General features: G+C 49.2%; 3 protein-coding genes and 1 long non-coding RNA gene across 17 annotated transcripts in view; 3 read left to right on the top strand and 1 right to left on the bottom strand.

The window, feature by feature from the left end:
• Positions 1 to 4,759, top strand: part of SLAIN2 (SLAIN motif family member 2) — a 38,838-nt gene extending 34,079 nt beyond the window's left edge. Inside the window, exons 9-11 of one of the 5 annotated variants that reach the window (XR_014228521.1) lie at positions 1,537 to 3,654; positions 4,337 to 4,478; positions 4,567 to 4,759. Coding sequence is in view for 3 of the 5 variants with exons in the window: in XM_082315342.1 (XP_082171468.1) it covers positions 1,537 to 1,603 (67 nt within the window). In the remaining 2 variants the exon portion in view is untranslated. The other 4 variants (XR_014228522.1, XM_082315342.1, XM_082315343.1 and 1 more) reach the window with 4 other exon arrangements.
• Positions 3 to 23,622, bottom strand: LOC309592208. Its single transcript, XR_014228523.1, has 5 exons — positions 23,541 to 23,622; positions 8,185 to 8,643; positions 5,691 to 6,010; positions 5,032 to 5,108; positions 3 to 816 (listed from the first exon to the last, which is right to left on the bottom strand). It is a non-coding gene; the product is annotated as an uncharacterized lncRNA (long non-coding RNA).
• On the top strand, positions 20,283 to 22,630 carry SLC10A4 (solute carrier family 10 member 4). Its single transcript, XM_082315358.1, has 3 exons — positions 20,283 to 20,683; positions 21,042 to 21,252; positions 21,869 to 22,630. The coding sequence occupies exons 1-3, from the start codon at positions 20,298 to 20,300 to the stop codon at positions 22,382 to 22,384; spliced, it is 1,113 nt and encodes a 370-aa protein (XP_082171484.1). The 5' UTR covers positions 20,283 to 20,297; the 3' UTR covers positions 22,385 to 22,630.
• The window catches only part of ZAR1 (zygote arrest 1), a gene marked incomplete at its 5' end in the record, with an annotated part of 24,016 nt that continues 18,883 nt past the window's right edge, over positions 22,667 to 27,799 (top strand). For 3 of the 10 annotated variants that reach the window (XM_082315346.1, XM_082315352.1, XM_082315350.1), the window contains 2 exons: positions 22,973 to 24,026; positions 24,121 to 24,195. In XM_082315346.1, the coding sequence (XP_082171472.1) occupies positions 23,068 to 24,026; positions 24,121 to 24,195 (1,034 nt within the window). Of the gene's footprint in view, positions 24,049 to 24,120; positions 24,196 to 24,274; positions 27,773 to 27,799 lie in introns of those variants that run through there. The other 7 variants (XM_082315348.1, XM_082315351.1, XM_082315349.1 and 4 more) reach the window with 6 other exon arrangements.

The raw sequence follows: 27,799 nt of genomic DNA, 5'->3' as shown, positions 1-27,799 counted from the left end.
GTATGTGACAGGCAGTCTTAGTTTGAAGTTTTTGTAGTGAATTTTGTACGTGGTGTATTTGTGCTGCAATTCTTATTTTGGTCTCAAGGTATTTAGAATGGAAATGGAGACCTCCCCATGAAGTATTTGACTGTTTTTCCAAAACAGATTTAAAGCAAAACAGAGAGAAAAAGGTTCTTGAATTAGAGAGCAAAGGTGGAGGAGTGCAAGTGAAATGAATAACAGAAGATACTGAACTAAGTAAATAAAGTGTCTTAGTCTGGGCTGAGAAGGCAGTAAGAATTTGTCTGCATGTGGTAAAAAGTCATCAAAATGCAGCTGCCAAGTGAAAATTCATTTGTACCACCGAGTGATGTTCTGAAGTCAGAACTATTGCAGTTCCTTTTGTAATCCATATGTCAAGCAGTGGTACCACGGTGAGAACAGTTTCTCTCCTTGGGCAGCTAGAAACTTCAGGAAGGAAGACACGTGAGGACAGAGGAGGCATCCATAGCATTTGCTAAATTTAATGTAAAAATAAATGCAGTTCACCCACAGGTCAAACCAGAATTTTCAGCTCAGACGTAACCTCTGTGCTAGCACCCGGCTGTAGAAGTTGCTTAATGTCAGGGTGCTTTGGAAAACAACCACAAGAGAGACTAAATAGTAACTGGAAAGGCTACGTGGACAGTTTGTCTTCAGGAGAATCGGAAGGAAGCGATGCATAATTTAGAATACGTGCTCTTAATGCCACGCTAATGTGGATTTTCACTGAGGGTGTCGAGTGAAAGCCAGCTGATGTAGAGAAGCAGTCATCCACGGGGAATATTAAGAATCCTGTTAAACAGAAAGGATGAACAGTTGGCCTTCAGTATCGTAGAAAAGATGAAACAGCAGTAAGTAGCGAAGTGGAGGAGTTCTGTTCTGCAGTGAGTGCTGGGCAGGGGAACGACAAGTGACTGTCACAGTTTGCGCTGAGTCTGCACTGTCGGCAGTATGAAACTTTGTGCAATAAAAAGCAGTTGTTTTTGACAGGAAGTTCTTAATAGTAGTAAAGTGTGGTTGTCCAAATCACAACTTGTCTTACAGAAAAGTGTTTCACTTATTAAACTTATACAGCTATTTTTTTGAAAGTTTACGTACATAATGCAGTATCTGTACACAATGCAATAATGAAGTATCTATGAATGTCAAGATTTTGATGTAAACAAAATGTAATACTGTAAACAAGGATTTCCCTGTTTATACCTCACTGAAAAAAAGCGGCTTATTTTTAGATGGCAGCAGATTAAGCTTGTATTCTCACAGAGTACAATACCAAAAAGTCTTCTGTCTATTTATGCAGATGTTTTTCTGACATGGTGGTTGCCAAGATGCAACACATAGAACCTGAAACTGAAAATACTTGGGGTTTATCTTAAGTAAACTATATTGCAGAGAAGTAAATGACTGAAGTGTATATTTCAGTTATTTATAAAATGTTTAAATTCTTATGTATTGTAGGTGGAGATTTCAGCAGTTATGTATGAAACTGAAAAATATCTCATTTTATTTTAGATCATTACCCACTCCCAAAACCTATGGCAACGTGAAAGACGAGAGTTGGAAAGACGGCTGCTACTGAACTGCAAAGCTTAATGCAAAGTTCCAGTGCTCATGGATGCTTCCTCACCAGGCTAAACGACAGCTTGATTATACAAACTGTTCAGATGTGACTTTTGGGATTTGTAGAAATTCCAGACTTCTCTGTCTCTAATTAGCACAAACTGGCAGAGATTATAAAGCAGCACTTTAATGACATCTAACATCAGATGTTTGGTGATCATACAATCACTTCTACATTAAATTGCTATCAGTTCTGGGTTTTTTTTTTTTCTTGCTTGCTAAAATGTATCAATATGAGCATTTATGACAGTGGCCAATGTCTGGGCAAAAACCTAACGAATGCCAAAGAAATGCCCATCTTGAAAAACAGCAAGTATAACAGTCAACTTACATTGTCCAAAACTTCATTTTCAGCCTGTTTTAATTCAGCAGAAAGATTGGTGAATATGTACTATTGAAAAAAGACTACGTTCATCAGAGCTAATATTCTGATTGCAGACTGCTACAGTGCTAGTGAAACATTGCTTTTAACACATGCATGAGATTCTCACTGGGGAAAGTGGTACGTACATCCTTCAGAAAGAATCACAAGTTACTCTGGGGGATTAGGCAGGACAGTAAGTAGTAGCCATGGCTTTTATTAACATTAAAGGTTTAAATGTAGCAGACACACACAAATGCAATAGTATAGATTGCATCTTTCCTATGTTGATGTATCAGCTTTACATGCTCTTCTATGTTTGATTGCCAAAAGGGCTTAGTATCAGTTGTACAATCTTTCTAACCTTAAAGTTCCTGGCTCAGGAAAGATGGCCTTTGCTATTGTAGCCACATTTTTATCACATGGCTCGCTATTGGGGAAAAACTTTTTTTATAGCAGGTTTCCTTAAAAAGGAAAGAGCAAGTTGTAATATTAATTTGTTCTAATACCATACCACTATGCTTGCAGTCTGGAGCAGCTGTAAATGCTGATAGTTAAGGAGAAGGAAACACAACTATGCACTTGTAACATACAAATTTTAAGGTAATGAGTTGACTCTTGATGCCAAATGATATTCATTTAGGTGATGTTCCATGGTATGAGGGAGTTTTCTGTATCCTATTTTTTTACTTTCATCCATTTCTTAAATTGGTTTATTTTAAATTGTAAATATTTTTACAGAAGATATTGCCCATGTAAGTGTGTTTAAATATGTACTTTGCCTTACATATGTGTATCTTACATTACTGGTAACAGAGTATGAAACCTGCTATGTCTGTTTACAAGCTATTAAATTCCTCTGGTGGCTCTGACTTATTCTAACACATTTTGCTCAGAACAACTCATTCATATAATTAGCATTTGAACCGTTGTTTTCTGTTTTGGAAGACATCATGCAAACATTTGTAACTGAAGTTGTATTGGGTGGGACTAGTTAAATGGAAGGGATTTTGTTTGAAGCTTTTTCAGTATTTTGGATGTACAGTCGATGAAGTAAGAGAATGTGAATGGTATCTCCTTTGTGCAATGACTGACGAACACTACAAGTTGGATTGGACGGTAGGTAGCCTTCAACCCCATTAGTATCTGAGTTTGGAACTGCTGGTGTATTGTGACTCCCACCACTAAGAGGATAACTAACCCTGAAATTCCAGCCCTTGAATTTTAGGCCAGCATCAACATATTCCTGGATGAAAAGCCATGCAATACTACTTGACTTGGAAGAAGCCACATAGGAAGGAGTGGAGACTAATTTGCAGCTCTGACTACTCAAACAAGCTTTGGGTTGATGAATGACTTCACACTCCAGACCAAGATCTGTGCTGAGACTGAAGTCAGGGTATCAAATATACTGTAATTCAGTAAGATTTCAACAGGGGTCAAGAAACTACCTTGCACCAGTAGACCAGTACATACCACTAATCTGGCCTTGTGTCATTCGCTGGCACAGATAACGGACGTCAGTTAGTATCTCGCGTCGCTATTAAGCAGAAGAGAGGACTACATCAAATGCGCATATTCGCACTAAAGCCCGAGTTTTAACATTTCAGCATTTTACAAAGCAATGCTGCAGTCTTCACTGAAAAAAGGTGAATTTTAATTGGTGGATTTTATCAAACACTTAAGATTGACTTTTAAATTTTGCAAGTCAGTTTAGATGACGATATTGGGAGTTTTACCATGGCTGCATCAAACTGTTGTGTACCTTCCCTTAAGTTAAGTAATTCATCACTTGAGTAAGTTCAGCCTGAGGTTTATAAGGATTCTTCTCTCTGCTGTTCTCCCCCTGAAATACAGCAAACAACTTCCTGAAAAGACAGAGCGTCTGTTTACTAGAAAGCCTTTGTGCATTACCACTTTATTGATATCAGGAAATCATGGGGCTTTGTGTTCAGAGATTTACTGCAGAAGTGTGGAAATATGGATTTGATAAACTAGTGCCTATGATTTACTTAACTTATGTTTGATATAGTAGTAAGGGTTTTATGAATGTGGATTACTTTTTGTGCCAACAGCTCGGAATTATTGTATGTGTGTAGGCAGAAGGACTTGTTCTGCTTCCAAAGTTATTTAATTTTTTTTGTGTTTGAATGTTTTTGTAAGTGTTAAAAGTGTACAAAAAATATATAAAATATTCTTACCACAAAATACTTTCTGGATCATTATTTTTATAACAACTTGTTTTTAAAAGCTTTTAGAAATTGAGGGTGGTGTTTCAGGGCTTTTTTGGTTGGTTGGGTTGTTTTTCAAGGGCTGTATTCACTTTTCCAGAATTTACCAACATCAGCTTCTGCCCCCGTCATTCATGAACAGAGTACGACGCTGGAGTTGGGTGAAACCTGTGCTTTCATTCACAGACTGAGGTAGACCGGTGGCGCGCCTCTGCTCTGGAAGGACAAGGCGTAATTCAGATGTACGTGAAAAGCCGTACTCTGAGTTTTCATCCAGGGTGATTTGGTTGTGCAATTCGAAGTGCACAAGCTGCCTTTCTGTTTTTACAGGATTCATGCTCACCTCACCACATGGAACAAAGTTTTCATTTTGAAAATTCCGGAACTTATGCAGAAAATTGAGCAATGTAAAAGTGTACCTAGTAAGCCTTCTTGGAATTGTTAAGTACACATTTTGCGTAGCTCTCAAATGAACGCCTCTATCTTTTCGCTCACATACAAGCAAGAAGTGTTGAACTCGGTAACTTTCTGTAATCTGCATTTTGCTACAAAGCAATGTATACAGTACTAATGCGAATGCCATCTTTTTCTTATCTTGGTACTAATAAAGTTAAGCTAGGTTTACTTCTATTTGGTGGCCACTAAATATTAAATCTGTTTAACAAACTTTAACCCATGAAGCTCGCTATTAATTGTTTATCCCAGCGTAGGCCCCTATCTTGTAATTAAGCCAGTAGATTAAAATGTTTCCCCTAGTTAGCCGACCTGCTTATGTACAGCTGGCTTCACACCTACCGCTTCTAAAATGCAATCCACTCCCCCTTCCCTCAGGGCTTTTCAGGTCAGCAGTCAAGCGCTATTGGCCTCACACCCTTCAGGAAAAGAGAGTAGTGTCAAAATGACAGGCAATTAATAGCCTTTCCCGCCTCTCTCTCAGTAGGTTTCTGTGACAAACTCTTCTATATTGAACTATTGTTTATATTTAGCAGCATTGTATTGCAAGACTCAAGATAGAAAATACCGTTTCTACAGTTCCCTTCTTTGGAGCGAAGGATGACAGCTCCTTTGGTGTTTGGTATAGAGGTGCTAGCTCATGTTTTCTTCGATAGTGTCTTACCCTCTAGGAGTCTGATGGCAATGGGGAAGAAAAATAGGCGATGAGCGTGTAAGGAGGCAGAAGGCTGAAGCTGCTTATGCTGCTCCAGGCTTGGGGTGGCTGCAGAGCATGCAGTTTCCATCATTTAAAGCTAATCTTTTAATAGAAATATTGCTCAGAAAAACAGATGTGGGCAATTAATATGACAGCAATGTGTCTTTAGTTCTCCCTCTCTTGATCTGTAAGAACAGGAGTAAACTTGAGGGTGTGGGTTTTTTCTAGTTTTTAACTTTTTAAGTAAAATGTGTGTGATGTGCTGTTGCTTTCATTTAAAAAAACCACAAAACAAAACCCCCACCTGCTCTTGACTTGCGTGTTGGCCCTTCGGTAGTACGAGGCTGGCACCTCCAGGCAGTCTCTCTGCAGCAGTCTTGTTTCAGGAAGATGAGGCTGGGATTCGGGCGCCCGCTGGAGCATCCATGTTTTACACAGCTCCACAGTAACGAAGATGCTCTCTGCTCGAAGAGTCGAGAACTGAAAGGAGCGGATTCCACCAGACTCACTTTCCCCAGGACTGTTCTACAATGGTGTTTCCAGCCTTGGTATCTCATACAGGGCTACTGTGTGTCCCTGTCCTCTTCACACCAAATGATAAACCCTTGCAACTGCATTAAGCACCTAGAGGACACAAAACATAACTGTAGTGATTAAACTGATTTGCAGATCTTCAGCAGGATTTAACGGAACAGGTAGCTAAAATGATTCCTTACCAGCAAAGTGATTTTTTCAACTTGCTGCATCATCCACATCTATTACAAATGGTGAATTATGGGGGGGGGGGGGGGGGAAGCTTTGGAGGCTGGGAAGACTGAGATTCCCTGTGTCAGGTGGCACTCTTTCTTACAAAACTGGACCGTATCTTTCAGAAGACTAAGACTAAACGGAAGACACTTCTGCCGTTGTAAGCTGAGCTCCTCTCATCAACATAAACGTAGGTAATCATATGTAACTCCATGTACTTTTGGAAAATGCTTTTAATATCTTCCAAAGATAAAGCTGAAAAGAGAAGGGCTTGTGATGCCTTCCTTCCCGGTCTGTTCAGCCCTCCTTGCCGCTCTTAAATTATCCCTGAAAGCTTACTCCTGTTGTCAGCTACAGCAAGTGAGATCCAGAAAATAAGCATATTAGGGATGAGCGCTATATGCCTTACTGTGAAGGTGACTGTGTGGTCCACCACCAGTGCTACTCAACTTTCCGTCATCCTGCACAACACGCAGAATACAAATTATAAATTCTATTGTTCTTTTCCATTTTCTTTGCCATTATTTTCTTGAGACTGTAGCCAAAATTGCAACTTTTCACAAACCTGCTGTTTAAAAACCTTGCTGGTACGAGCACCTTGGTCCGTTGCCAGACAAGCTCCTGCCCTCACCCAGCACCCGGTCTCAAGAAGCCCGGCACCAGCTCCCTCCACGTTCCCCCAGCAACACGGCTGTGAGAAGACCCAGGTGAACGCCTGCCACCCTGGCCAGCTCCACTTCAACGTCAATTTGGGAGATCCTTGGCACAATACATTTTTCAAGCTTTTTTACAGCTATGTCCATTGATAAAACTGAAATGAATGGAATCGGTTCTCGTGTGAACGATAGCTCATTTCTGAAGACACCGGCATTGCTTGGTCTGACATAGCTATTTCCTTGCTAAAAGTATTTGGTGCAATTAGTCAAGTAGTATACTTTTCTGGTGGTTTCTACAGAAGTTTGCTTTTTTGTGTTCAAGGAAGGAGCATTCATAGAGCAATTCAACTAGTTTCTTTCTGTAAGAAGGACAGCTCATGTCTTCAAAAACATTAAAGTGGCCCATGTTAGGATTTGGGTTTTCTTTGTATGAAAACTCACTCTATAGTAACAGGAAGATGAATAAGGACACTCGTGTTCTGTGTCGCTGCCTGCCTCTGTCCTGCCCAAGAAAAAAAAAAAGCCCCTGTTAATACGGGAGGAGGTCAGCAGTGACTTGACTTGGGCCTCCGCATGGCCTCAGCTGCTTAAAGCCACACAGGTGAACAAGAAATGTCTGGGTTGGGATGTGCTGGCGGTGGGAGTGTGGCCAGGGGGCCGGGCACGCCGGGCTTTCCCCGGCCTCCCGCTCTTCCCAGGCACCCCACCTTGGCCACGGACAGACAGGCTGCTGGGCTGGACCAGGTGCCCCCTGCTCTAACCAACCCCACCACCGCTGCACTTGCACTCAGTCCTAGCAGTCGCCCATATTTGTCTCAAGGCCGTCTTTCTTCCCCTTCAGATGTTCAGCAAACAAATCTGTAGATCCCATTACAAAAGCTTAGTTATCTGACTGATCCTTATTCACTGCCCTTCCGCTCAGCAGGGTTAATACTGCCCTAGCATTTCACTGCTGCTGCTGCTGCTGCTCTCGCTGTGCTTCAGACGGGTGCCAAAATGCTGGTGGGAGAAAGCGCTGCTGGACCACGCTCTGGATTACAGGGAGCTTGGTTTGCGTCCTGTTCCGGGCTGAGGGCAAGGCCAGCTGCGCGGCCGGCTGACTCAGCCTGGTACCTGCCGAGTTAAAGGAGCACTACGTAATTCTTCTTCAAGCAGAGCTGTTTGTCTTAATGAAGATCAGCAGGACAGGAGTATCTTGTGCCAAATCTTCGTCACTCTCCTCCTTTAGATATGAAATTTTATTGAAGCACATGCTGCCATTTTAAGTCTGCTCTCAAAGAAAGGGAGTGGGGGGGATCGGGCAAACCCTCTGCTCTTCACGCTCTGCCTCGGCTCCTCTCTTAACCTCGAATTTCTCAGCTCTACAGTCGTCCATTTGCCCCTACAGTTACTCACCCAACCGCTGAGCCCAGAGCAAGGCTATATTGCGTCTGTTCATCCAGTCCCCACGGGCCTAATGTAGACACATAAAACCACTGTCGATGCTGCTTCAACTGACCCATCTGCAAAGGCGTGATGAAAACCTCGTCCTGATTCTTGTCCTTTTGAAGCCGTGCCTGGATGTCGGTGACAGCAATGTGGCGTCACTACCGTCACTCAGCCTCAGGAAAGCAGCCCGGAGCAGCCCCCTCTGTCCATGCCCAGCCTTGCTGGCAGGAACGGGCAGCTGCTGAGCCACACAACGCCCCTGCCCGCGCAGGCAGCACAGGCAGCACGGTCTCAGCCGGTACCCCGAAACTCCTCGCTGAGGGTGCAGCTGCATAGCCAGAGCAGCCGTTGCTAACGTGATGCACCGCTCCTCCCAGCTTGCTGGTGCAGAGCTGTTGATTCAGTGCGTGCAGCTCTCCTGAATATCTGTGGGATCAAAAAAAAAACCAAAAAGAAAATCATTATGGGGCAATACTGGGCTATGGGAGACCCTCAGTCAGTTCCCTGCTCTGCCATACGCTTCCACAGACCCCTCATTTATTTCCTTGTGGCTCAGTTTGTCATCACTGGAATAAGTACCAGTCTTCATAACCTGCATGCCGGGAGCAAGGGGCAGGCGCGCTGCTCTTTAGAGAAAGGGTCGGCCAGTCAGTTCATATCTTGTCTGTGACAGTGGGATAAGTTAAGAACAGAAATTTGGTCGACCTCGGTTTATGAGCCCAAATGTCAGAGAGCAGATAATGTCTATTGTAAATGTCAGAGTCAAGGGACTTTTATTTTCCTTTTAAAAAAAAAATCAAGAAAGATTTCGTTACTGCATTTATGCTGCCATTCATACAGGCTCAGCTGCACTGAGAGTGACTGGTATTGCCCAGGTACACAACCATACTGTGGGAATATTAAAAGGGACTTGCTTAAAGGCATGGGTCTGGTAAAGAACCCAAGCCCCGCTCACCCCTCTCCTTCAGCAGTAAAGCAGCTTTTGATAACACAAGGCTCTCCTAAGGGCTGGCAAATTCAGGCTACTCTCCTGAGCAGAATACAGGGATTTAATCGATATCTGGTGGGCTTCTCACCCTTACGATTTATCTCCACATGAAAATTTGCCATGAAATACAGCCCTCGGCAGGCACTTGCACCCCTCCAGCCGCCAGTGCCAGCCTTCCTGCCCAATGGCCCACTCTCAGTAGAAGAAACAGAAACCTCCTTTTCCAAAACCACCTTGCAACCAACTGCTGAAGACTTGCTACTGCATAGTAGGCTCTACTGATTTCTAACTCTTATTTTCCCACCTTGTCAGAGCTTAGGGCTCCTTTCCCTGGGCTGGGTGCCTCAATGGTAGAACCGCAGTACAAAAAATAAGTGGTTCTCGTTGCGGGGCTCCAACCATGTACCCTCCACAGGGCCTTGGCTCAGCCCATCTCGCCCACTCCTCGCCCAGGCCATTTTTCTGTGCTGCCCTCCCCCCCTCCCAAGTTTCCCAAGTTTCCCAAGTTTTTTTCATGAGCAGATTCTTTCTATCAGCGTGTCCCCACCCACTGCATCCTCCTCATTACGAAGATAATTAAAGAACATTAATTACCACAGCAAATCACTGAAATCTCTCTACCAGTAACCTCATTTCAAAAGTCAAACAAACAGGTAGACAACATTTATAGCCCATTTACACACTCTGGTTTTAGCCCTTCTATTTTACTGTCTTTCTTTTGTGCTTTTTTTACTCATAAGTACGGCTGGCTTTTCTTTTTTTGCTCTCTTCGCTTCCTTCCCAGGACTCTCCAGACACTAGAGGGAGGTCTTGCTTTCTCTGTGCTTTTCACTCCAAAGCTCGGTCTAGTTCAGCTTCAATTCACCCCATCATCCTGAACTTACCCCAACTTGTCCATAAGGTCCTGCATGAATCTAACAGCTGCATTTATGCCAGGAAAGCCCCAGCCTGAGGGAAGACCGAGCTGCGTGCAGCTGGCCATAAAAACCACCTCTCGTACAGATATGTGACTTCTTATCCAATAGAGAAGAGATAAAATGCAGCGTATCTTTCCTGCACGTCACCTTTCATTCTTAGAGATGCCAGGCTACAGCCCAGCTTATCAATGACTGCTCCAACGCCACCTGTGCTATTTTAATCTTGCTGTCTAGATTTTATGATTTAGGACTTTTTCTTTTTCATACATATCACAGGCTCTGAAATACCCGTTAGACTTTTTACTCAGTGTCAGGTGGATTTAAACCTCCTGAAACGTTTAAGATGTGAGAAATATTTTCCCGCTGGTCTGTGTTTTTCCCACTAAACATGTAGCATCACACAGCATCATCTCAGGACTGTGGGATGTAAAAAGGCTTGTATTGAGCTCCTCACAGCTGCCATCGATTACCCAAGAAATACACCCCTCTCCATGGCAGGTCCACCTGCAGTTAATGGAGCACTCGAGTACAGCCTACCTCCAGAGCAGCTCCTCTGAACAACCTAAGCATAGCAACAACCCACCAACTCCCACTGCCACCGGCACGGCTGTGAAATTACGGGGATAGGAGCCTGTGTCACACAGGGACTGCTTCAGCTCTGGAGCAACAGCAGCGCCTGCAAACTGCTGCCAGTACTACTCTGCAATGGGGAAGATGGGCCGGTCGTCTTTTCTGCGGAACCTGGCTCCTCAGGGCTTCCAGATTTGGTCATCAGATTCAAGAAATCCACTGGGAAGAGCTCAGCTGCAACCTGTGTTTTCACACAAGCAACAACAGAATTTGCATTTGGTATATTTGCTCAGTACCTTGGTTGCCCAACTGCTCTTACTGTTCGTTATGCCCTTAAAATTGAATTTTTGGTTACTTAAGGTCTTTCTAAAATCTTCCCCTTAGTTCTCAGATAATATCTTTCATTATCTAGTAAAGGTTGAGATCACTGCCAAAAATCTCTTGAATTTGACAAGAAAAGGACGCGGATGTTAACGGTGAGCGCCGGCACGCTGCGGGGACAGGGAGCAGCCGTGAGCTGCGAGGCAGCCTCTCCACCTGAAGGGACAAAAGTGCTTGGATGTCTTTGCTGTGCTGCTGAATCAAAGAGTTTGAAGAGGTCCTTGCAATGAAATCCCCATGCTTGGTTACTGCTGCTCGCTGGAGGAGAGCAGCAAGTCGTCCTCACTGTGGAGCATCTCTGGGAGCAGAATTCATATATGTCTGTATGAAGGTGATTGCTCATGGCTTATGGCATGCCCTATGGAGGGTCTCAGTAATACCACTCAAATATTTCAAGAAACTACAAATGAAAAATTGATTCTACGGATGTTTAGCAGTTGTAGAAAGACAGATTTGTTTTGTGATGAAGGGATCACACGATACACGCTTACTCCTCGGGAGTAAGGTACCTGCTGGAGCTCAGTGCGCTTGTCTCCAGTGTGCAGCTTTGCCACTGTTTCCAGCGTGATCTCAAGCAAATGAATTAACCTCAGTGCATTACTTCTCCAGCTGTACATAAACATGATAGTTATGCAGGGAGCAAATTAGAAGGGCCAAAGCCCAACTAAAAATTAATCTGGCTACTGCTGTAAAAGACAATAAAAATGTTTCTATAAAAACATTAGCAATAGAAGGAGGGCTAAGGAGAATCTCCATCCTTTATTGGATGCAGGGGGGAAAACATAGTGACAAAGGATGAGGAAAAGGCTGGGGTACTTAATGCCTTCTTTGCCTCAGTCTTTAATAGTCAGACCAGTTGTTTTTGGGGTACAGCCCCCTGAGCTGGAAGACAGGGACAGGGAGCAGAATGAAGCCCCCATAATCCAAGGGGAAATGGTTAGCGACCTGCTACACCACATAGACACACACAAGTCTATGGGGCTGGATGGGATCCACCCAAGGGTGCTGAAGGAGCTGGTGGAAGCGCTCACCAAGCCACTTTCCATCATCTATCAGGAGCCCTGGCTAACCGGGGTGGTCCCAGCTGACTGGAGGTTAGCAGATGTGACACCCATCTACAAGAAGGCCAGAAGGAGGATCCGGGGAGCTACAGGCCTGTCAGTCTGACCTCGGTGCCAGGGAAGGTTATGGAGCAGATCATCCTGAGTGCCATCACGTGGCACGTACAGGACAACCAGGGGATCAGGCCCAGCCAGCATGGTTTTATGAAAGGCAGGTCCTTGCTTGACTAACCTGATCTCCTATGACAAGGTGACCCGCTTAGTGGATGAGGGGAAGGCTGTGGATGTTGCCTACCTGGACTTTAGTAAGGCCTTTAACACCGTTTCCCACAGCATTCTCCTGGAGAAACTGGCTGCTCAAGGCTTGCACGAGTATACTCTTTGCTGGGTAAAAAACGGGCTGGATGGCCGGGCCCAAAGAGTTGTGGTAAATGGAGTAAAATCCAGTTGGCAGCTGGTCACAAGTGGTGTTCCCCAGGGCTTACTGGGGACGTAAAGTTGCAGACAACACCAAATTTGTAAGTTTGCAGTAAGTCTACCAACTAAGTTTGCAGATGACACCGAGTTGGGCAGGAGTGTCGATCTGCTGGAGGGTAGGAAGGCCCTGCAGAGGGACCTGGACAGGCTGGATCAATGGGCCGAGGCCAACTGTATGAGGTTCAACAAGGCTCAGTGGTGGACTTGGCAACGCTAGGTTAATGGTTGGACTTGGTGATCTTAAAGGTCTTTTCTAACCTAATCGATTCTATGATTCTATAATGTAATGATCTTGTATCTTTGCACTTGATACTAAACTCTTTGGGGAATGGGGAAGGACAGAACCCCCTCCCTAGCTGGTTTTGCCTAGCACCTAGCATTTTGGGACCTGGTTTTGTTTGGGCTTCTTGGTGTCAGTTTGAAGGAATTTGCTTTGCAAGAAGGAGTTTCTGTATTTCCATAGGAAGTGGCGACTCCATTATCTCCCTGCCCATCCCTGACTCCTGTCCGGCACGGGGCTCCCTGGCCTGGAGGGGTTTGGGCAGGGTTCGTTTGGGTGGACTTCCCTTCTGGGCCTGGCGTTACTGCACAGTACTGCTCACACCTGGCTGGAAACGCTGAGCACTGATACCTTACATACCTCTGGCATGTCCTACTGATAGCACAGGTTCAAAATTCAGAAGATTCTTTAGGTTATTAAAAAACATCCCAGTTTATCACGGTTTTAAAAGTTCTTATAACACAGCGTGTCAAGGCTATTTTCATGAGATTAATATACAATATTATCCAAGACAAGTATTAAGAGATTCCTATTATGTTTGAGATTTATTTCTTCCCATGTGTATGAGATTTCTTTGTAGACAGCTTGAGATTTCATTTAGGTAATAGGGCACCTATTTTGGAGGGCTTGCTTATTTGTTGATCAGCGTTACTGATACTTTTATTATTCTGCAAAAATTTGGCAGCAGGACAAGAAACATTTTTATCCTGTGTTTGTACAGTTTCTAACACAAAACAGTCTTAGTCCACATCTAGGCACCTTTGATGCAGCGATACAAATGACAACTGAGTGCAAAGATTTTTTTTGCGTAACCGGAGAGAGAATATCGATGCTATTAACTCTTATCCTTCCCATGGGGCTCACCATTAACATCCTTTTTAATATGAAGAAAGCTTTGGCAGGAGAGGGATGTAATTTGTCTTTGGGGTGTCTTTGTTCCAATAAAATGAATAGTCTATAAAGCAAATGAGCAAATGCTGCTGTAGGTATTATTAAATTTACTTCTGCATTTTGTGACATACAAGCTGTTCTGTGGGACCATACAGTCTTGGCGTCATTTACTCTGATCTGGCATTTTTTTGCAAAACCCAAAATACAGATTTTAAAGGCGTACAACCACATTTGTGTGATCTACCTCCATATTACCTCCCTTGATCTTTGTCCCTAACCCTGACTGGGTTTCTGTATAGGAAATTAAGAGGGGGCTGGGAGCCTCAATGGGCAATGGAAGCCAATAAACCCAGCTGGAGCTGGGCCTGCAACTCCACACGCATCCTACAGCCCCGCCATTTACCAGGTTGTGCACATCCCGTTTTTAGGGTGCCCTCTGGCCTCAATGACACTGCTGTCCCCTCACGGCCCTCAGGGTCCCCCCGCACCTTCCCCCCGCTCCCGCAGATGCGGAACGGGCTGTTCGTGGCGCTCACAGGGAGGTAAATCAGGGCTGCAACATCCAAGACGCCCCTGTCTCTCAAGTACAACTACGACTGCGTGCCTGCGAGAGCCCGTGCGAAGCGAGACCTGCACCTGCAGTGCAGAATACCAGTTGACTTTTAAAACTGAATCCAGTGCCTTCAGAGGCAGCCTCATCTCACCTCCTGTCCCTGCCTGGCTGGACAGGATGCTAATTCTGGCCCTTCTGGACCAAGGCATGCATTAGTCATCAGGTCATTTATTTTCTTATGACTTTTTTCATCTTAATCCTGATAATACTCCAACTCCAGAAAAAGATCAAATGGCAAAAAAAGGGAACAGCGTCTGAGGCGGAATTATTTCTTATTTGAATTTGGGTAAAGGTATCTCACATAAAGGCATTTAATTGCTTAAAGAAAAAATTGCTGCTAGCAATTGTTTTAGAGTTGTAGGGGTACAACTGCCTCAACAAATGACCATCAGCAATTATTTTACAAAATTATTCTTCAATGATCCCTGATTTCATCTCCTTTCACGGACCAGAAGCCTTTTCCTAATGGAATGGTTGGCAAAAGATCTCTCCATCTCGTTTTTAAAAGGCGGATCACGCAGCCTTAAACAGTTCTAATTATGAATTATTGGAACATTGCGACTCGAGTTGTCATGCACTTGTTGATTAATGGTCTTAAGACACCTTAAAAATAAACATGGGGGAACACCAAGTATAACAGGAGGGTTTTATTGTAATAATTTCTGCCCTTGACTGCTAACCCAGAGCTTCGGTGAAAGGATCCGTCCCCAGCCGCTCAGAGAGACTGAGCAGATAGCAGGGACACAAAGGAGTCAGCGCAGCCGAGCAATGAGGCTTGTGCTGTTTCCCTTCCACACCACCTTCAATTTAACAAAATCTCGGAGGCTATAAGTTACAGAGCACTGCTCCCAGGGGAGGTGTAAATCCGGAGTAGAGCTGGACTGAAACAGGCATCATTTGGAAGAGGAACTGGAGGGAGAAGGGGACAGGACTGCCACGAATGGAGAAATCACAAAGGCAGCAGGGAAGAGGAGAGGCAGACGCAGCGCAGCAGAGGAGGGAGGAAGAGGAGGGTGCCTGGATGCCTGTGCCACCTGGGCCAAGGGGAGGGGAAGGATGATTTGGTGGGATCCCGCCTGTAGAGGAGACAACAGGGACGCAGCGATGGCTCCCACCAAGGAGGGGAGGAAGGGACACGTCTCTAATTTTCCCCACTCTGAAATTCAAACCTTGGGTCTGGTCAAGGACACTGGCTGTGGGATAAAAGATGCTGATTATTGTGGAGATTTACCGAGCAGGATCGAGCCACGGAGCCGTGCTAAGGACAGGACCGAGGGGAGTTTAAGAAAAGCAAGCCTGGGACAAGGCGTGACAGGGCTGCGATGGGGCCAGGTGTCATGTTGAAGAGCGGCAGAGAAGCCTGGGAGGCAGGGAAGGCAGGTCTGCCCCAGCCCTTCTGCACTGCTGCGGGAGCAATGAACTCACGGGAAACCCACAGCATTTGCCTGCTCTCCACCGACGTGGTCCAGCTGCGCTCTGTGTGAAACACAAGCGGTTTGGGGCAGGAGCGACGTCGATCAATCAGCACATCCTCATCAAGGCTGTTTCTGTCTGTGTCTGCCTGGGAAGGTTTCTTAGGAACAACTTAATGGCGCAGATCTCAATGCTGCATCTTATTTAAAAAATGTATTTTCTTGCCTGTTTAGTGAACCAGCTCCCAAACAATGTAAAATTAAAAAAAAAAAAAAAAGCCATGACTGCTAAGATCTTATAGTTGCTGGTCGCTGGCTCAGTGAAGGTGGGCCACAAAAATAACTGCTCTGGATCTAAGTTATAAATAAGAATGGGCATATGTATTTCATGGGTTTTGCCACAAGTTTACTCTAAACTGCATGTAGGGGATCATGTGATACCCCTTAAGGATTATTTTAATCCAACATTAAAAGCAAGCAAAGACTTCTCCCCCCAAATGATTACTGTCCTATTAAGTCTTAAATTTCATTTTTATTTCTATCCATAACCTAGGTGCACAGCAAGTAAAGTAGAAACAAAGGGATTGTATGTCCCATGAAAATCAGAAACTACTCCTGCTAGGTCTCACCTGAACATCACTTTCACAGCAGTATTTTGTCCCAGCCTCTTTAGTAGCACCACTGCCTAAAGGTGCTGACCGAAAGCTTTCCATCCTTCAGGACTATCCTCCGGAGGCCTCTCTTCCTCTGCAAACACCCGGCACAGCTCCACAAATCAGCCGGCACGGACATGCAGCGAGGCGAAGCATGACTTATGGGCGGATGACGCCATCCGGCAGCAGCTGAGCTCAGCTGCCTCCCGCAGACCCGGGCACAGCACGGAATGAGGCAGGGCAGGAGGAGCGGGTAGCTGAACGGAGACCCAGCTGAAATGGGAAGAGCGGGAAAAGCGGGGGTGCCCGCCCTTGGCTTTCTCACCCCACCCCATCGTCCTGCTTTTACATAGTGCTCATGAACAGAGCATGCATGCACCTGAAGCGCAATGCGGTCAGGATTTAGGCTTCGAAGTCCAAGACTATGATTTACCTGTGCCTGCCTCATCCATAATCTGTTTGGGATTTGCAAACCAACCCTTCTTGCCTGAGGCTTCTCAGACCGTGGAGCGACAGGCATAATGGCTGCGCACACCGAACCGCCTCTTGTCGCCCCAAATTGAGCACAGCGCACGACACCTACAGCGACGTCCCTTGGGGGACGCTGAAGGGACCTCACTGCATATATGCAACCATTGCAATTTTGTAATAACGCTGGGCTATGCCAGATGCTTTTAGTCTCTGGCAGGAGAAGCAAGTAATTCAAACAACATCTCCACACAAGGTGCTGGAGCAGTCACTAGCTGCGTGAGCAGCAAGGTCACTTTCCTCATTTCTTACAGCACTGTCAAAATTCCTTACAAGCCTATCCTCCATTTTTCACCTTTGTTTCCAGTTAAATAAATGGAAGGCACAAAAATTCCTGTTATAAAAGAGCAAACAAAATTCCTAGTGTTTGAAGGACTCCTGCTACTCCCAATGGGTTTATAGCACAGGTGCTCTCCTATGGAAATCAAACCCCTCCTAAGAATAACGCAAGGCAATATTATTTATAAGTTACAAAATACAACAAGCTCGTATTTCAATGAGTCCTTTCCCTCCCTCTTCTTGGTCTCACTATCTCTTATCCTCTCATCCATTTTTCAACAGAAGGACTAACGAGGAATAATTTGAGAATGATATATGACCAGTTTTATTTGCTAAGTCTTTTTATACTCGAATAGTCAATCTGTTGCTTCCAGTAATAGTGAGGCAGGCAGTATGCGTTCTCCTGCCCTCCACAAAAGAAAACAGAGAAGGAATTAGCCATTGATTTAGATACATCGTGGTGTGCACTACGTGTGAGCCGGCTGCCTCGCAGCCAGATGCTGCAGAACTACTTAGCATCACTCCAGACTGTACTTTGACAACGACAGATCGGGAAAGCCTGCAGCAGGTTAAAGAGACGAGAACCACGCTCAGCGGCACATACAACATTTTTTCACTCTACACGCTGGATGTGAAAATACGCGGGGTGCCGCCGGCAGTGACGGTACCCGCTGGATGGACAATTAGCAAAGCACATCGGCTGGGTTCAGACTTGGCTTTCCCTGAAGTCAGCAGTACTGCTCTTGTTTAAACCAAGAGTTAAGTTTGAATTTCAGCTGATAAATTTTAAGAAAAGTCTCAAGAGGTCTTGATTTGTTACGATGCATTCACAACATTTTCCCGTTAGAAACGCCATAGTTCAGCGTCCCTTGCAACTGAAGTTTACAACGACCGGGTGGGCTCTGAAACAGGACGCATCTGCTTCACTGTATCTAGGTTTACCGAACTCCTCCCGTAACTGCCTATAGGATATGTTATACGTTACGACGCAAAAATATCTTCCCATGACCAGCCCTGTTCCAGCGGGGAGCCTGGGGAGTGGCACTCAGAGATAAAACAGGAGGCCTGGCCTGCGCCCCTCACACCTGCTCGATAAGGAGCTGCCCTGTGCCCTGCACGACTGACCCAGCCGGGGCTGGCCCACCGTGACCCCTTCGTGGTCCCGCGTGGGCGTTACTTACAAGCCCGGAGGGTATGATAAGCGAGTGACCTGAATGTTGGGAAGCGACGTGCATGTTGACAAGCCAAACATCAACTACACGAAGGATGGGATATGATACAGCAGCGGTAAGACTTTAAGAAACACAATTAATACACTGCAAGCACTTTTCTGCATACACAGACCTGAAAATTAAGTCCAGAGGACACTGTTGGCTCAGAAAGCCAACCGGACCCCATGGTCCCCTAGCCTAGCAGCACATAGGGCCCAAAACCATGAATGAACTAAAGCAGTCTGGATCCTATTTGGTTGTTGAGCTCTGATGACTCATCTTCCCGGCGCTCTCCTCAAGCTAATGACAAGGAAGCAAACACAGGCAGAACAATATTGAACTTGGCATCATTTTGGCAAAGTTGCCGTACCCGGGATTTTGTCACTAGGTACTACTTGCACTCCTTGTGTTGCCTGTGCCCCAAGGAAGAATTAAAGGTTTAATAAGCAAATAGTCTGCTTTTCTCTCGAGTCACCAATAATTTCTACTCGAATCCTGGCACAGCCTAAAATTTTACCCAAATAAATTTTTGAGAAGCTTGCTGTCTGATGGAGCTTAAGGTAAGCTACCGGTCAGGGCATCTCCCATAGGCTCTGTCCTTAAATTGGGTGCATGCTCCTTGAGCTGCAACCCGAGGCACTCCACAGGGAGCAGAGCAGCAGGCTCAGGGTGGAAGCCAAGGGGCAGCCTTGCTGAGCCAGCTACTCCCAGTAGGAGCAGCAACAGTGGCTGCGAACCCTCTAAATCCTCTGCGTTAAAGAAGAAAAGATGGCTACGCTCCCGAGACATGGCCAGTAGCGGTGCCAAGCACACAGAGTAAGAGTCACCAGCGTCCATCCTGCTCTCGGAGGCTGCCCTCCTCTCTCGGGAGCTCCTGCCCTTGTGGGCCCAGCCTGGCACCCCATACAGCATTTTGCTTTTGAAGGAACAGGGTGAGACACAATTATTAAATGAGAAGTATGAAATAGGGAAAACGTAAATGTTTTACGCACCATTTTATGACTGACACCACTATAATCACTCTCGGATGTGATTTTTGGGTGACGGCCATTTCTTACCCTGGTTTGAATACCTGTGTGCCTGTGAGCTTGTCTGCTTCCTCCACCTGCACTGACCGCCCTATAAAGGCATGCCTCTTCTTACGCGCTTCTGGGACCCCCCCCCGCAGAAAGTGGTGCCCCCCGAACTCCTAAAAGAGGTTTTCATCCTTCCTCGCCCACTCCTGCAGCCTTCACAGCAGCGGGCAATACGCCTGGAGGGGGAAGGAGCTGGGGTATCCCTCAGCGGGGGGGCTGATGCTGCCCCCCCATCGGGTGACGTTGCGACGCCGATGGCCAAAGTGAATCCCCCGACAGCACAGCTCCTCCGCTGGACGCGCCGGGCCCTGCCCGGGCCTCGGGAGGAGGCAGGCGGCCGGGCCGGCTCCGGCGGCGGGCTGCCGGGGGCCGCCGCGGGGAGGCGGGGGCCGGCCGTGAGCCCCCGCCGCCGCCTGCGCTTCCCTCCGCCGGGGCCGGGCGGCGCTGGGGGCCGGGCGCTGGCCGCCGTCGAGGAGGCGGCGGCGAGACGCCGCCCACGCCGGGGGGGCCCCGCGTGGGTCCGGGGAGGCGCGGGCGGCGCCCGCAGCAGACAGCCGGGGCGCAGCGGCGGAGAGCGGCGCAGCGGCAGCGCCCGGCCGGGCTGAGGCGGGCCGGGATGCGGGCTCCGCGGGCCGCCGGGGCCAGCCGCCGCCGCACCCCGCACTGACCCCCGCGCCCCCGCCGCCCGCTCCCTCCTCCGGGGCTCGGCGGGGAGCCGGCGGCTCCCGGGGGCCGCGCAGCCCATGGCCGGCTCCGCGCAGCCCCCGGCGGCGGCGGGGGACGGCGGCCCCGACGGCGGGTCGCTGGCCGGGGGCGGCGAGGCTTTCGCGGACCGCTCCCTCAGCCAGGGCTTGAGCGTGCTGGTGGGGCTGGCGCTCTGCGTGACCATGCTGGGGCTGGGCTGCGCCGTGGAGCTGGGGCAGCTGGGGCAGCAGCTGCGGCGGCCCGTGGGGCTGCTGCTGGCGCTGCTGGGGCAGTTCGTGGCCATGCCGCTGCTCGCCTTCCTCCTCGCCCTCATCTTCGCCCTGGACGAGGTGGCGGCCGTGGCTGTGCTGCTGTGCGGCTGCTGCCCCGGGGGCAACCTCTCCAACCTCATGTCGGTGCTCGTCGACGGGGACATGAACCTCAGGTAGGCGCCCCGCTCGCTCCCCCTCGCGCCCGGCCGGCCGGGGGGCTGCGGCGGCCCCGGGAGGCGGGGAGGGGTTGCCGGGCACCTACCGGCGGCGGGGCCGGGCCGGCCGGCCGGGCACCGGGCGGCTGGAAACCCCCAGCGCTGCTCTCCTGCCTCTGCCGGGGCGGGCGGGTCTTACACGGACCCGACACACGCCTCCTGCCCCCTCCCCGAAAAGCCTGCGCGCCCGCGCCCCGGCCGGGGAAGGGGGGCTCTTGCCGTGAGAAGCGCCCAGCCGGCTGCAGAGCCCCCTTCCCGCGGGGGGCTGCGGCTTCCCGGGCGGTGATCCGATGTCTCTTTGGTTTTCCCGGCGCAGCATCATCATGACGGCCTCCTCCACGCTGCTGGCCCTCTTCCTGATGCCCCTCTGCCTCTGGGTCTACAGCCGCCACTGGATCAACACGGCCCTGGTGCAGCTGCTGCCCCTGGGGGCGGTGAGCCTGACGCTGGGCAGCACCCTGCTGCCCATCGGCCTGGGGGTGCTCATCCGCTACCGGCACCCCCGCGCCGCCGACCTGCTGGTGAAGGTAGGCACGGCGATGGGGCGGGGGGGTCCGACGGCAGGAACCTTTCTGGTCCCTCCGAACCGATGGTAGCTTCACACAGGCATATGCCGCTATTTAGGTGCAATATAAGGACTTACAGTCTTGAAATAAAACGGTGGGACAGAGACGGAAAGCGAGGGCACGTTCCCCCGCAGCGCACGGGAAGGAGGGCGGCGCGGCGCTGCGCCCTGGGAGGCAGCCCGGGCCCCGGAGCAGGGGCATTCCCCGGCATCCTGCTCTCTCCCCGCTCCCGCTACAGCCAGGGCTGGCAAAACCAACCCGCAGGCACGGCAACGCTTCCTTAAAACATGAAAACAAATTAGCTTAATTACAAAAGGAAAAGCGAAGCACAAGCCCTGGCTCTCTAGCTTCCCAGCAAGTCAGCCCAAAGCAAAATGATGGAGGGCAATCTCAGCCCCTTCCTTCCCTGGGATACGACCAAACACTGCCAAAGTCCTGAGCCAGGAGCAAACCCGGGAAGGGCAGCACAGCCACGGTTTGCAATTTAGACTCTATCAATCAAGCCTCTACCTGCTATGATGATCCTTTTAAACTAATAACCCCCGTGTTGTTTATCGATGTCTCTATCTGTTGCCAGATTTCCCTGTGGTCCCTCTTGGTGACTCTGGTGATCCTGTTCATCCTGACTGGGACCATGCTGGGCCCAGATCTGTTGGCACATATTCCTGCGTCTGTCTACGCCATTGCAGTGCTGATGCCTCTAGCGGGGTATGCCTTGGGATACGGCTTAGCCACAGTCTTTAAAATGCCCCCACACTGCAGGAGAACAGTGTCTTTGGAAACAGGGTGCCAAAACGTCCAGCTCTGCACCGCCATCCTAAAACTCACCTTCCCTCCGGAGCTCATAGGGAGCATGTACATGTTTCCCTTGCTTTACGCGCTTTTTCAGTCGGCAGAAGCGGGACTCTTTGTCCTGGTATACAAGATGTATGGGAGAGAGAGCTACAAACAAGATACGCTTGGTGAAGAGGAAGACACAGATATTTCCTACAAGAAACTGAAGGAAGAGGAGGTGGCCGATACTTCATACGGCACAGTGACCACAGAGGAGCACAACTCCGTTCAGATGGAGCCGACGCAGACGGCGCTTTAGGCGAGATAAGGAGGCAACACCCGGGGACGCGTGATGTGTGCTGTGCTTGCAACCAGGCTGGGGCCGTGCTCGCTGCTGCACACGCGGAGCTGCCCGGCCGCCATCGTTTCTCCAGCCGTTCCCATTGTACAAGGTGATGTGTGTTTATTATCGTGACAGCTGTAATTCCTCAAAAATACTTACACAAAAAAATTTTAAAAACAAAGGAAAAAGCATCACTGTGACGCAAATAACCGTACGTCTTCAGGCAAGGGGGCTCCTGCCCACCTGAGTGCAGCAGGAATGGGTATGAGGAAGGAGACCGGCGTTTTGCAGAGGCGAAGCCAACGCGGCGCTGTACGAAGGGGCAAACCACCTTGCGCGCGTGTATCTCCGTGCCTCCCACCCACTGTAAAAGCATTGTGCTCGTTGTTCTCACCACAAATACATGGCGAAGCTGAACCAAACCCGTGTTCCCCGCTGATTAATACCCCGGTGATTAATTACGGGCCGCGCTGTCTGGTTAACCAGGGGAGCAGTGCTGGGGGTGGGGGATGCCCTGCCCGGGGCCCTGCGCCAGCCGGGGATGGGAAGGGGCCGCTAGGGCCGGCGGGGGCGGGGGGAAGCCCGGCCGCGGCCCCGGTCCCGCCCCGCCGGGGGTATTTAAGGCCGGCCCCCCCCGGCGGCTGCCCCGGTCCGGCGCGATGGCGGAGGAGGCGATGGAGAGCTACCTGTACGCCGCCTACCACCCCTACTCCTACCGCTACCCGCCGCCCAAGGGCAAGGGGGGGGCGGCGGGCGGCTGGCGGCCGCGGGGCAGCGGCTACTTCTCGGGCTACGGGGAGGCGGCGGCGGCCGCCGAGTACTTCGACAACTACCAGCGGGCGCAGCTGAAGGCCATCCTCTCCCAGGTCAACCCCAACCTGACGCCGCGGCTCCGCAAGGCCAACACCAAGGAGGTGGGCGTCCAGGTCAACCCGCGGCAGGACGCCTCGGTGCAGTGCTCCCTCGGGCCCCGCACGCTGCTGCGCCGCCGCCCCGGGCCCCCCGCCGGGCCGCGGCCCCGAGAGGCGGAGCGGGAGCAGGAGCAGGGCAGCCCCGCCACCACCAGCACCCGCGCCGTGCGCTTCCCCCGCACCATCGCCGTCTACTCGCCCATGGCGTCCCGCAGACTCACCGCCTTCCTGGAGGAGCCGGAGCCGGAGCGGCGGCCGCAGCAGCAAGAGGAGGAGGCGGCGGTGGCGGCCGTCGAGGAGGAGCCGGCCGCGCTGCGGGAGCAGCGGGAGGCGGAGGCGGCCGCCGTGCGGGCGAGCTGGGAGAAGCCCCCCGAGGGCGGCGCCGAGCCGCTGGGGCAGCGCCCGGCCGAGCCGCGGGGGCAGCGCCAGCCCGCGGCCCCGGAGCCGGCGGCGGCGGGGCCGGAGGAGAGCCGGCAGGAGGAGGCGGCGGCGCCGGCAGAGCCGCCGGCCGCCCCCCAGAAGCGGGAGCCGGCGGCGGGCAAGACCCGCCTGCGCTTCCAGGTGAGGGGCGGCCGGGGGGGAGCGGAGCGGGGCCCGGGAGGCGCCGGCCCGTCGAGTAACGGCTGTCCCCGGCAGTTCCTGGAGCAGAAGTACGGCTACTACCACTGCAAGGACTGCAACATCCGCTGGGAGAGCGCCTACGTCTGGTGCGTCCAGGGCACCAACAAGGTAGGCTCGGCTCGGCTGGGCTGGGCTGGGCTCATCCCGGCCCGCCGCCGCTGACCCCGGCCTCCCCCCCAGGTCTATTTTCGGCAGTTCTGCCGGACCTGCCAGAAGTCCTACAACCCGTACCGTGTGGAGGACATCACCTGCCAGGTAAGGGACCCCCGCCCCGCCGCGCCGCGCCCCGGGCCGGCCGCGGCCCCCGCCCGCCCACCGCCGCCTTCTCCCCCAGAGCTGCAAGCAGACGAGGTGCACCTGCCCGGTGAAGATGCGCCACGTGGATCCCAAGAGGCCCCACCGCCAGGACCTCTGTGGGAGGTGCAAAGGGAAACGCCTCTCCTGCGATAGCACATTTAGTTTCAAATACATCATCTGAGTGGGATGGGGTTTTTTTTGTTGTTTTTGTTTAGGGCTCTTCTAGAAAGCTGCCGGTAGAGCAGATTCTTTTTGTTGTTGTTATTGTTTGAAGGTACTCAGTGAGGTGTAGCTAGGAAAGCATGCAAATAAAAAGTATTGCAAAGCACGCTCAAATCATCAGGTGGGTTTGTGCCCAGCTCAGAGGGTGCATGTTGCGACTTCTGTAACTTGCATAGAGGAAGAGCCTACAGATAATGTTTTGTAAATCAGTGATGGTCTTGCCAGCAACTGACTCAGGACCTTGTAGAATCTCAGGTGGGAAAGGATGTCTGTTACTGCTCCTACCCTTGAACTAATCAAACACTTCAAGTTAACATCGACATCTACAGTAATAGTAGAGCACAATTCATGAACAAAACAGCTAATAGTATTCACTTACTGTGCACACCGCTATTCCATGTAGGAAGTCTCCTGCACCTGTTGTTCATCACTAGGAAATGATTGAGAAATGCTATGTACAAACTAGGTCACTTCTACTGGTACAGCTGGTCTGCATTTAGCTAAGCAGGTGTTCTTGGCCTGTAGACTAAAGCCAAAGAAAGCTTGTGGTTAATGCATCTTCAGGGACAGTTCTCATAAACCGCTGGGGAAGGGAGTCACTGATGTTATGGTCTCTTGGTAAATGAGTTGCCTATCTTTACTTTCACAACTTTATCAAGAGAAGTGATACTTCAAAGGCTCAAAGTATGATACGGCATCTGCCTGGCCTCCTCTTGTACCTGCAGGTGATGCAGAGCTGTGCACTTCATGACTTGCACTGAGTTTCATCTAGTTATGGTTTAGCTGTCTGCCATCGGGGAAGGATCAAACTCCCACACCCTTCTGGGACTGGGTTTGCAACTAGGAATTGTACTTCTAGTGTTCGGTAGTAATGGCAGAACCAGCATGGTTACTCCCAGATGATGCTCTCCAAGGCCTATTGGTGCTGTCGGGGGTAATGGCCTCTGTAGGGACACCACATTTCAGCAAAGCCTTACAAGCTGACTCTGGGACTACGCCATCACCTTCTGAGCAGATTCACAGCCTAGTAAAACCTACACCCCACTAGTCTACCCTGTAGCCAAGGAGCTGGGTAAACTTAGAGGAAAATGCACTTTTCTGAGAATGCTAATAAAGCTGTTAATTCTTAAATTGAGCATAATAATGCACAAAGCCTTTTGCAGAACTCTTGAGGTAGCTTCTATTTGGAAAGACTGATTTATCTTGGCTATAACAAACTTCCTACACCTGTACCCAGCTTACTTCAGACCACTCATTAAGGACTAGAGGGGGAACCAGTCCGAGCCCATGCTGTGTAACAGCTTCAGTGCCAGGTGGTCTTGCATCTCTAAATGGAAGCTGATGTATGGCAGGGTGTGCAAACACTGTCTGTTGTACCAGCAAATGCCCATTTAGAGGGGCAGTGAGTGTTATTTCTGTAGGCTTAACTCATTTTGCTGTAGATTCCTGCTTAATTTTAACATGCCCTGTGAACTTGCTGCAGTAACTAAGGCTTAATGCCTCAGCACCAATTTATTGCCAAATAATTTTATTTATTCTTGCTCCATTCATTATTAGAGCAGCATGAGGCATTCTGGGAACAAGTTGACCTCCCACCCCCAGAATGGGGCAGTGTTTTATTTCATGCTTCTACCTGAAGCATTTTCCCCTGTGTCACAGTAAAAGGAAATATCCCTTGCTGTACCAGCTCACTTAAAGACTTTCACAGTAAGTTCTATCCCTGCCCTGTTCAGCCTGAAAAGTACAACTGCAGCTGGGCAGTTTTCTGTTGTAGATGCATGTGCCTTGCACTCACCTGTGGTTACAGGAATGAGCAGCAGCAAGTCTCCAGCTTGAGAAGCAGCACAGTTGAGGCCCCCTCTGCAGCTACCTACCCACAGTCTACCTCAGCTTGCAGTTGCAACTGTGACCTGAGATGTCTTTGTTTCCGAGCGTATTTCCCTCTAAGGATGTCCTTCAGTATGTTTTCCTGTTTGCCTTCCCCATTCTAACGGCTGTAGGCTGTTCCTGACGGATGCAGTGTGGGAGACTGACTGCGATGACTCTGTGCACCTTGGTAATGAGTTTGAGAAGTCAGTTAAGCTCCGGGCCACCTCAGTATGAAGACATATGGCAACTCATAGCAATATGAGCAGTCGAGTGCTGCTGATTTATACAGATGTCCTCACAAGCATTGCTTTGAGGATTACTTGCTGTGAATATGGTGACTCTTAGGCAATTATTATCAGTAATAGCCTGAAGTGAAATTTAGTACACCTTAGAGGTGTCATCCCCACCAACTACAGTCAAAGCAGCAGTTGCTTCTGTTTGATAAGGTGTAGAACAGGCCTAGCTGATCTGAACTGTATGGAGTGCTTCCACAGCAACTGGTCCAGCCAAGCAGTTGCCGAAGGCCCCAAGTGGCAGCAAAGAGCTGGCCCTGCCTTCATCAGCTGCTGCAAGGTTTTGAGGCTTGGAGGAGTGGGAGTGCGGTGTGCAGCGATACTAAAGCTTTCCCTCATCCTGTAGCATTCCTCAGTTCTGCAGTAGCTCTACATGTCATTCCTCTTACATAAATACATCCAATGCTTTTACTGCTCGATGCCAAAGTACAGTTCTATATCGTTTTCCGCTTTACTGCCCTGTCACGTCCTTGACAGCATACGCTGCGTATCGTAGACACTGGTTCCTAGACTCAGCAGAAAGAAGGAAAGCTACTCATGACCTATGTGATTATGCAAAGTGGAAAGGAACAGTTTTCATGCTGCCAGTTCTTCAAAGATATCTTGAACTTGCCGTGTACAGCTTTTTCATGAAGAGATTCTTTTGCATGTGTTAGCTCGATGCTGTATTTGTTGTATCTTAGAGCAGACAGCTGACGTTTCGCTTCTTTTTAGACAGTTTTACCATAGATTTGGCACAGACCTGGCACCGGGTAATGCAGGGTGACAGCTTATGCACTAGTTGAGAGGGCGTAATTTTGGAGAAGCGGATATAGGGGCAACCAGCAAAAAGAACTGTACTCAAATTGATGTAGTGCTTTCTTGGTGAAGAGACTTGCTAGTGGCAAAGGGAAGGACTCTCTAAGACCAGAACAAGCTGCACAGTGGAAGTTTGGAAATAGTTCTTTCATGAAGTTAAAAAAATATCAAGACTGATTCTGCTCCATAGGGCAGGTCCCAATTTCCACCAGTCATTGTCAATGGAGGAAGATGTATAACATAAGGAATTACAAATATATATAAATTCAGGTTTGAGTTGCATGACAAATCCTTTAACAGCTTCAGAAGATGCCTAGGAAAATGCTGTTGCATTGACAGGACATAAAAGGAAAAAAACATGACTTCAGGGCACTCAGGCC

The sequence above is a fragment of the Platalea leucorodia genome, assembly GCF_965183815.1.
Source record: "Platalea leucorodia genome assembly, chromosome: 6".
Lineage (NCBI taxonomy): Eukaryota > Metazoa > Chordata > Aves > Pelecaniformes > Threskiornithidae > Platalea > Platalea leucorodia.
Note: the sequence above shows the minus strand (reverse complement) of the source record. Positions and strands in the feature narration are given on the sequence as shown.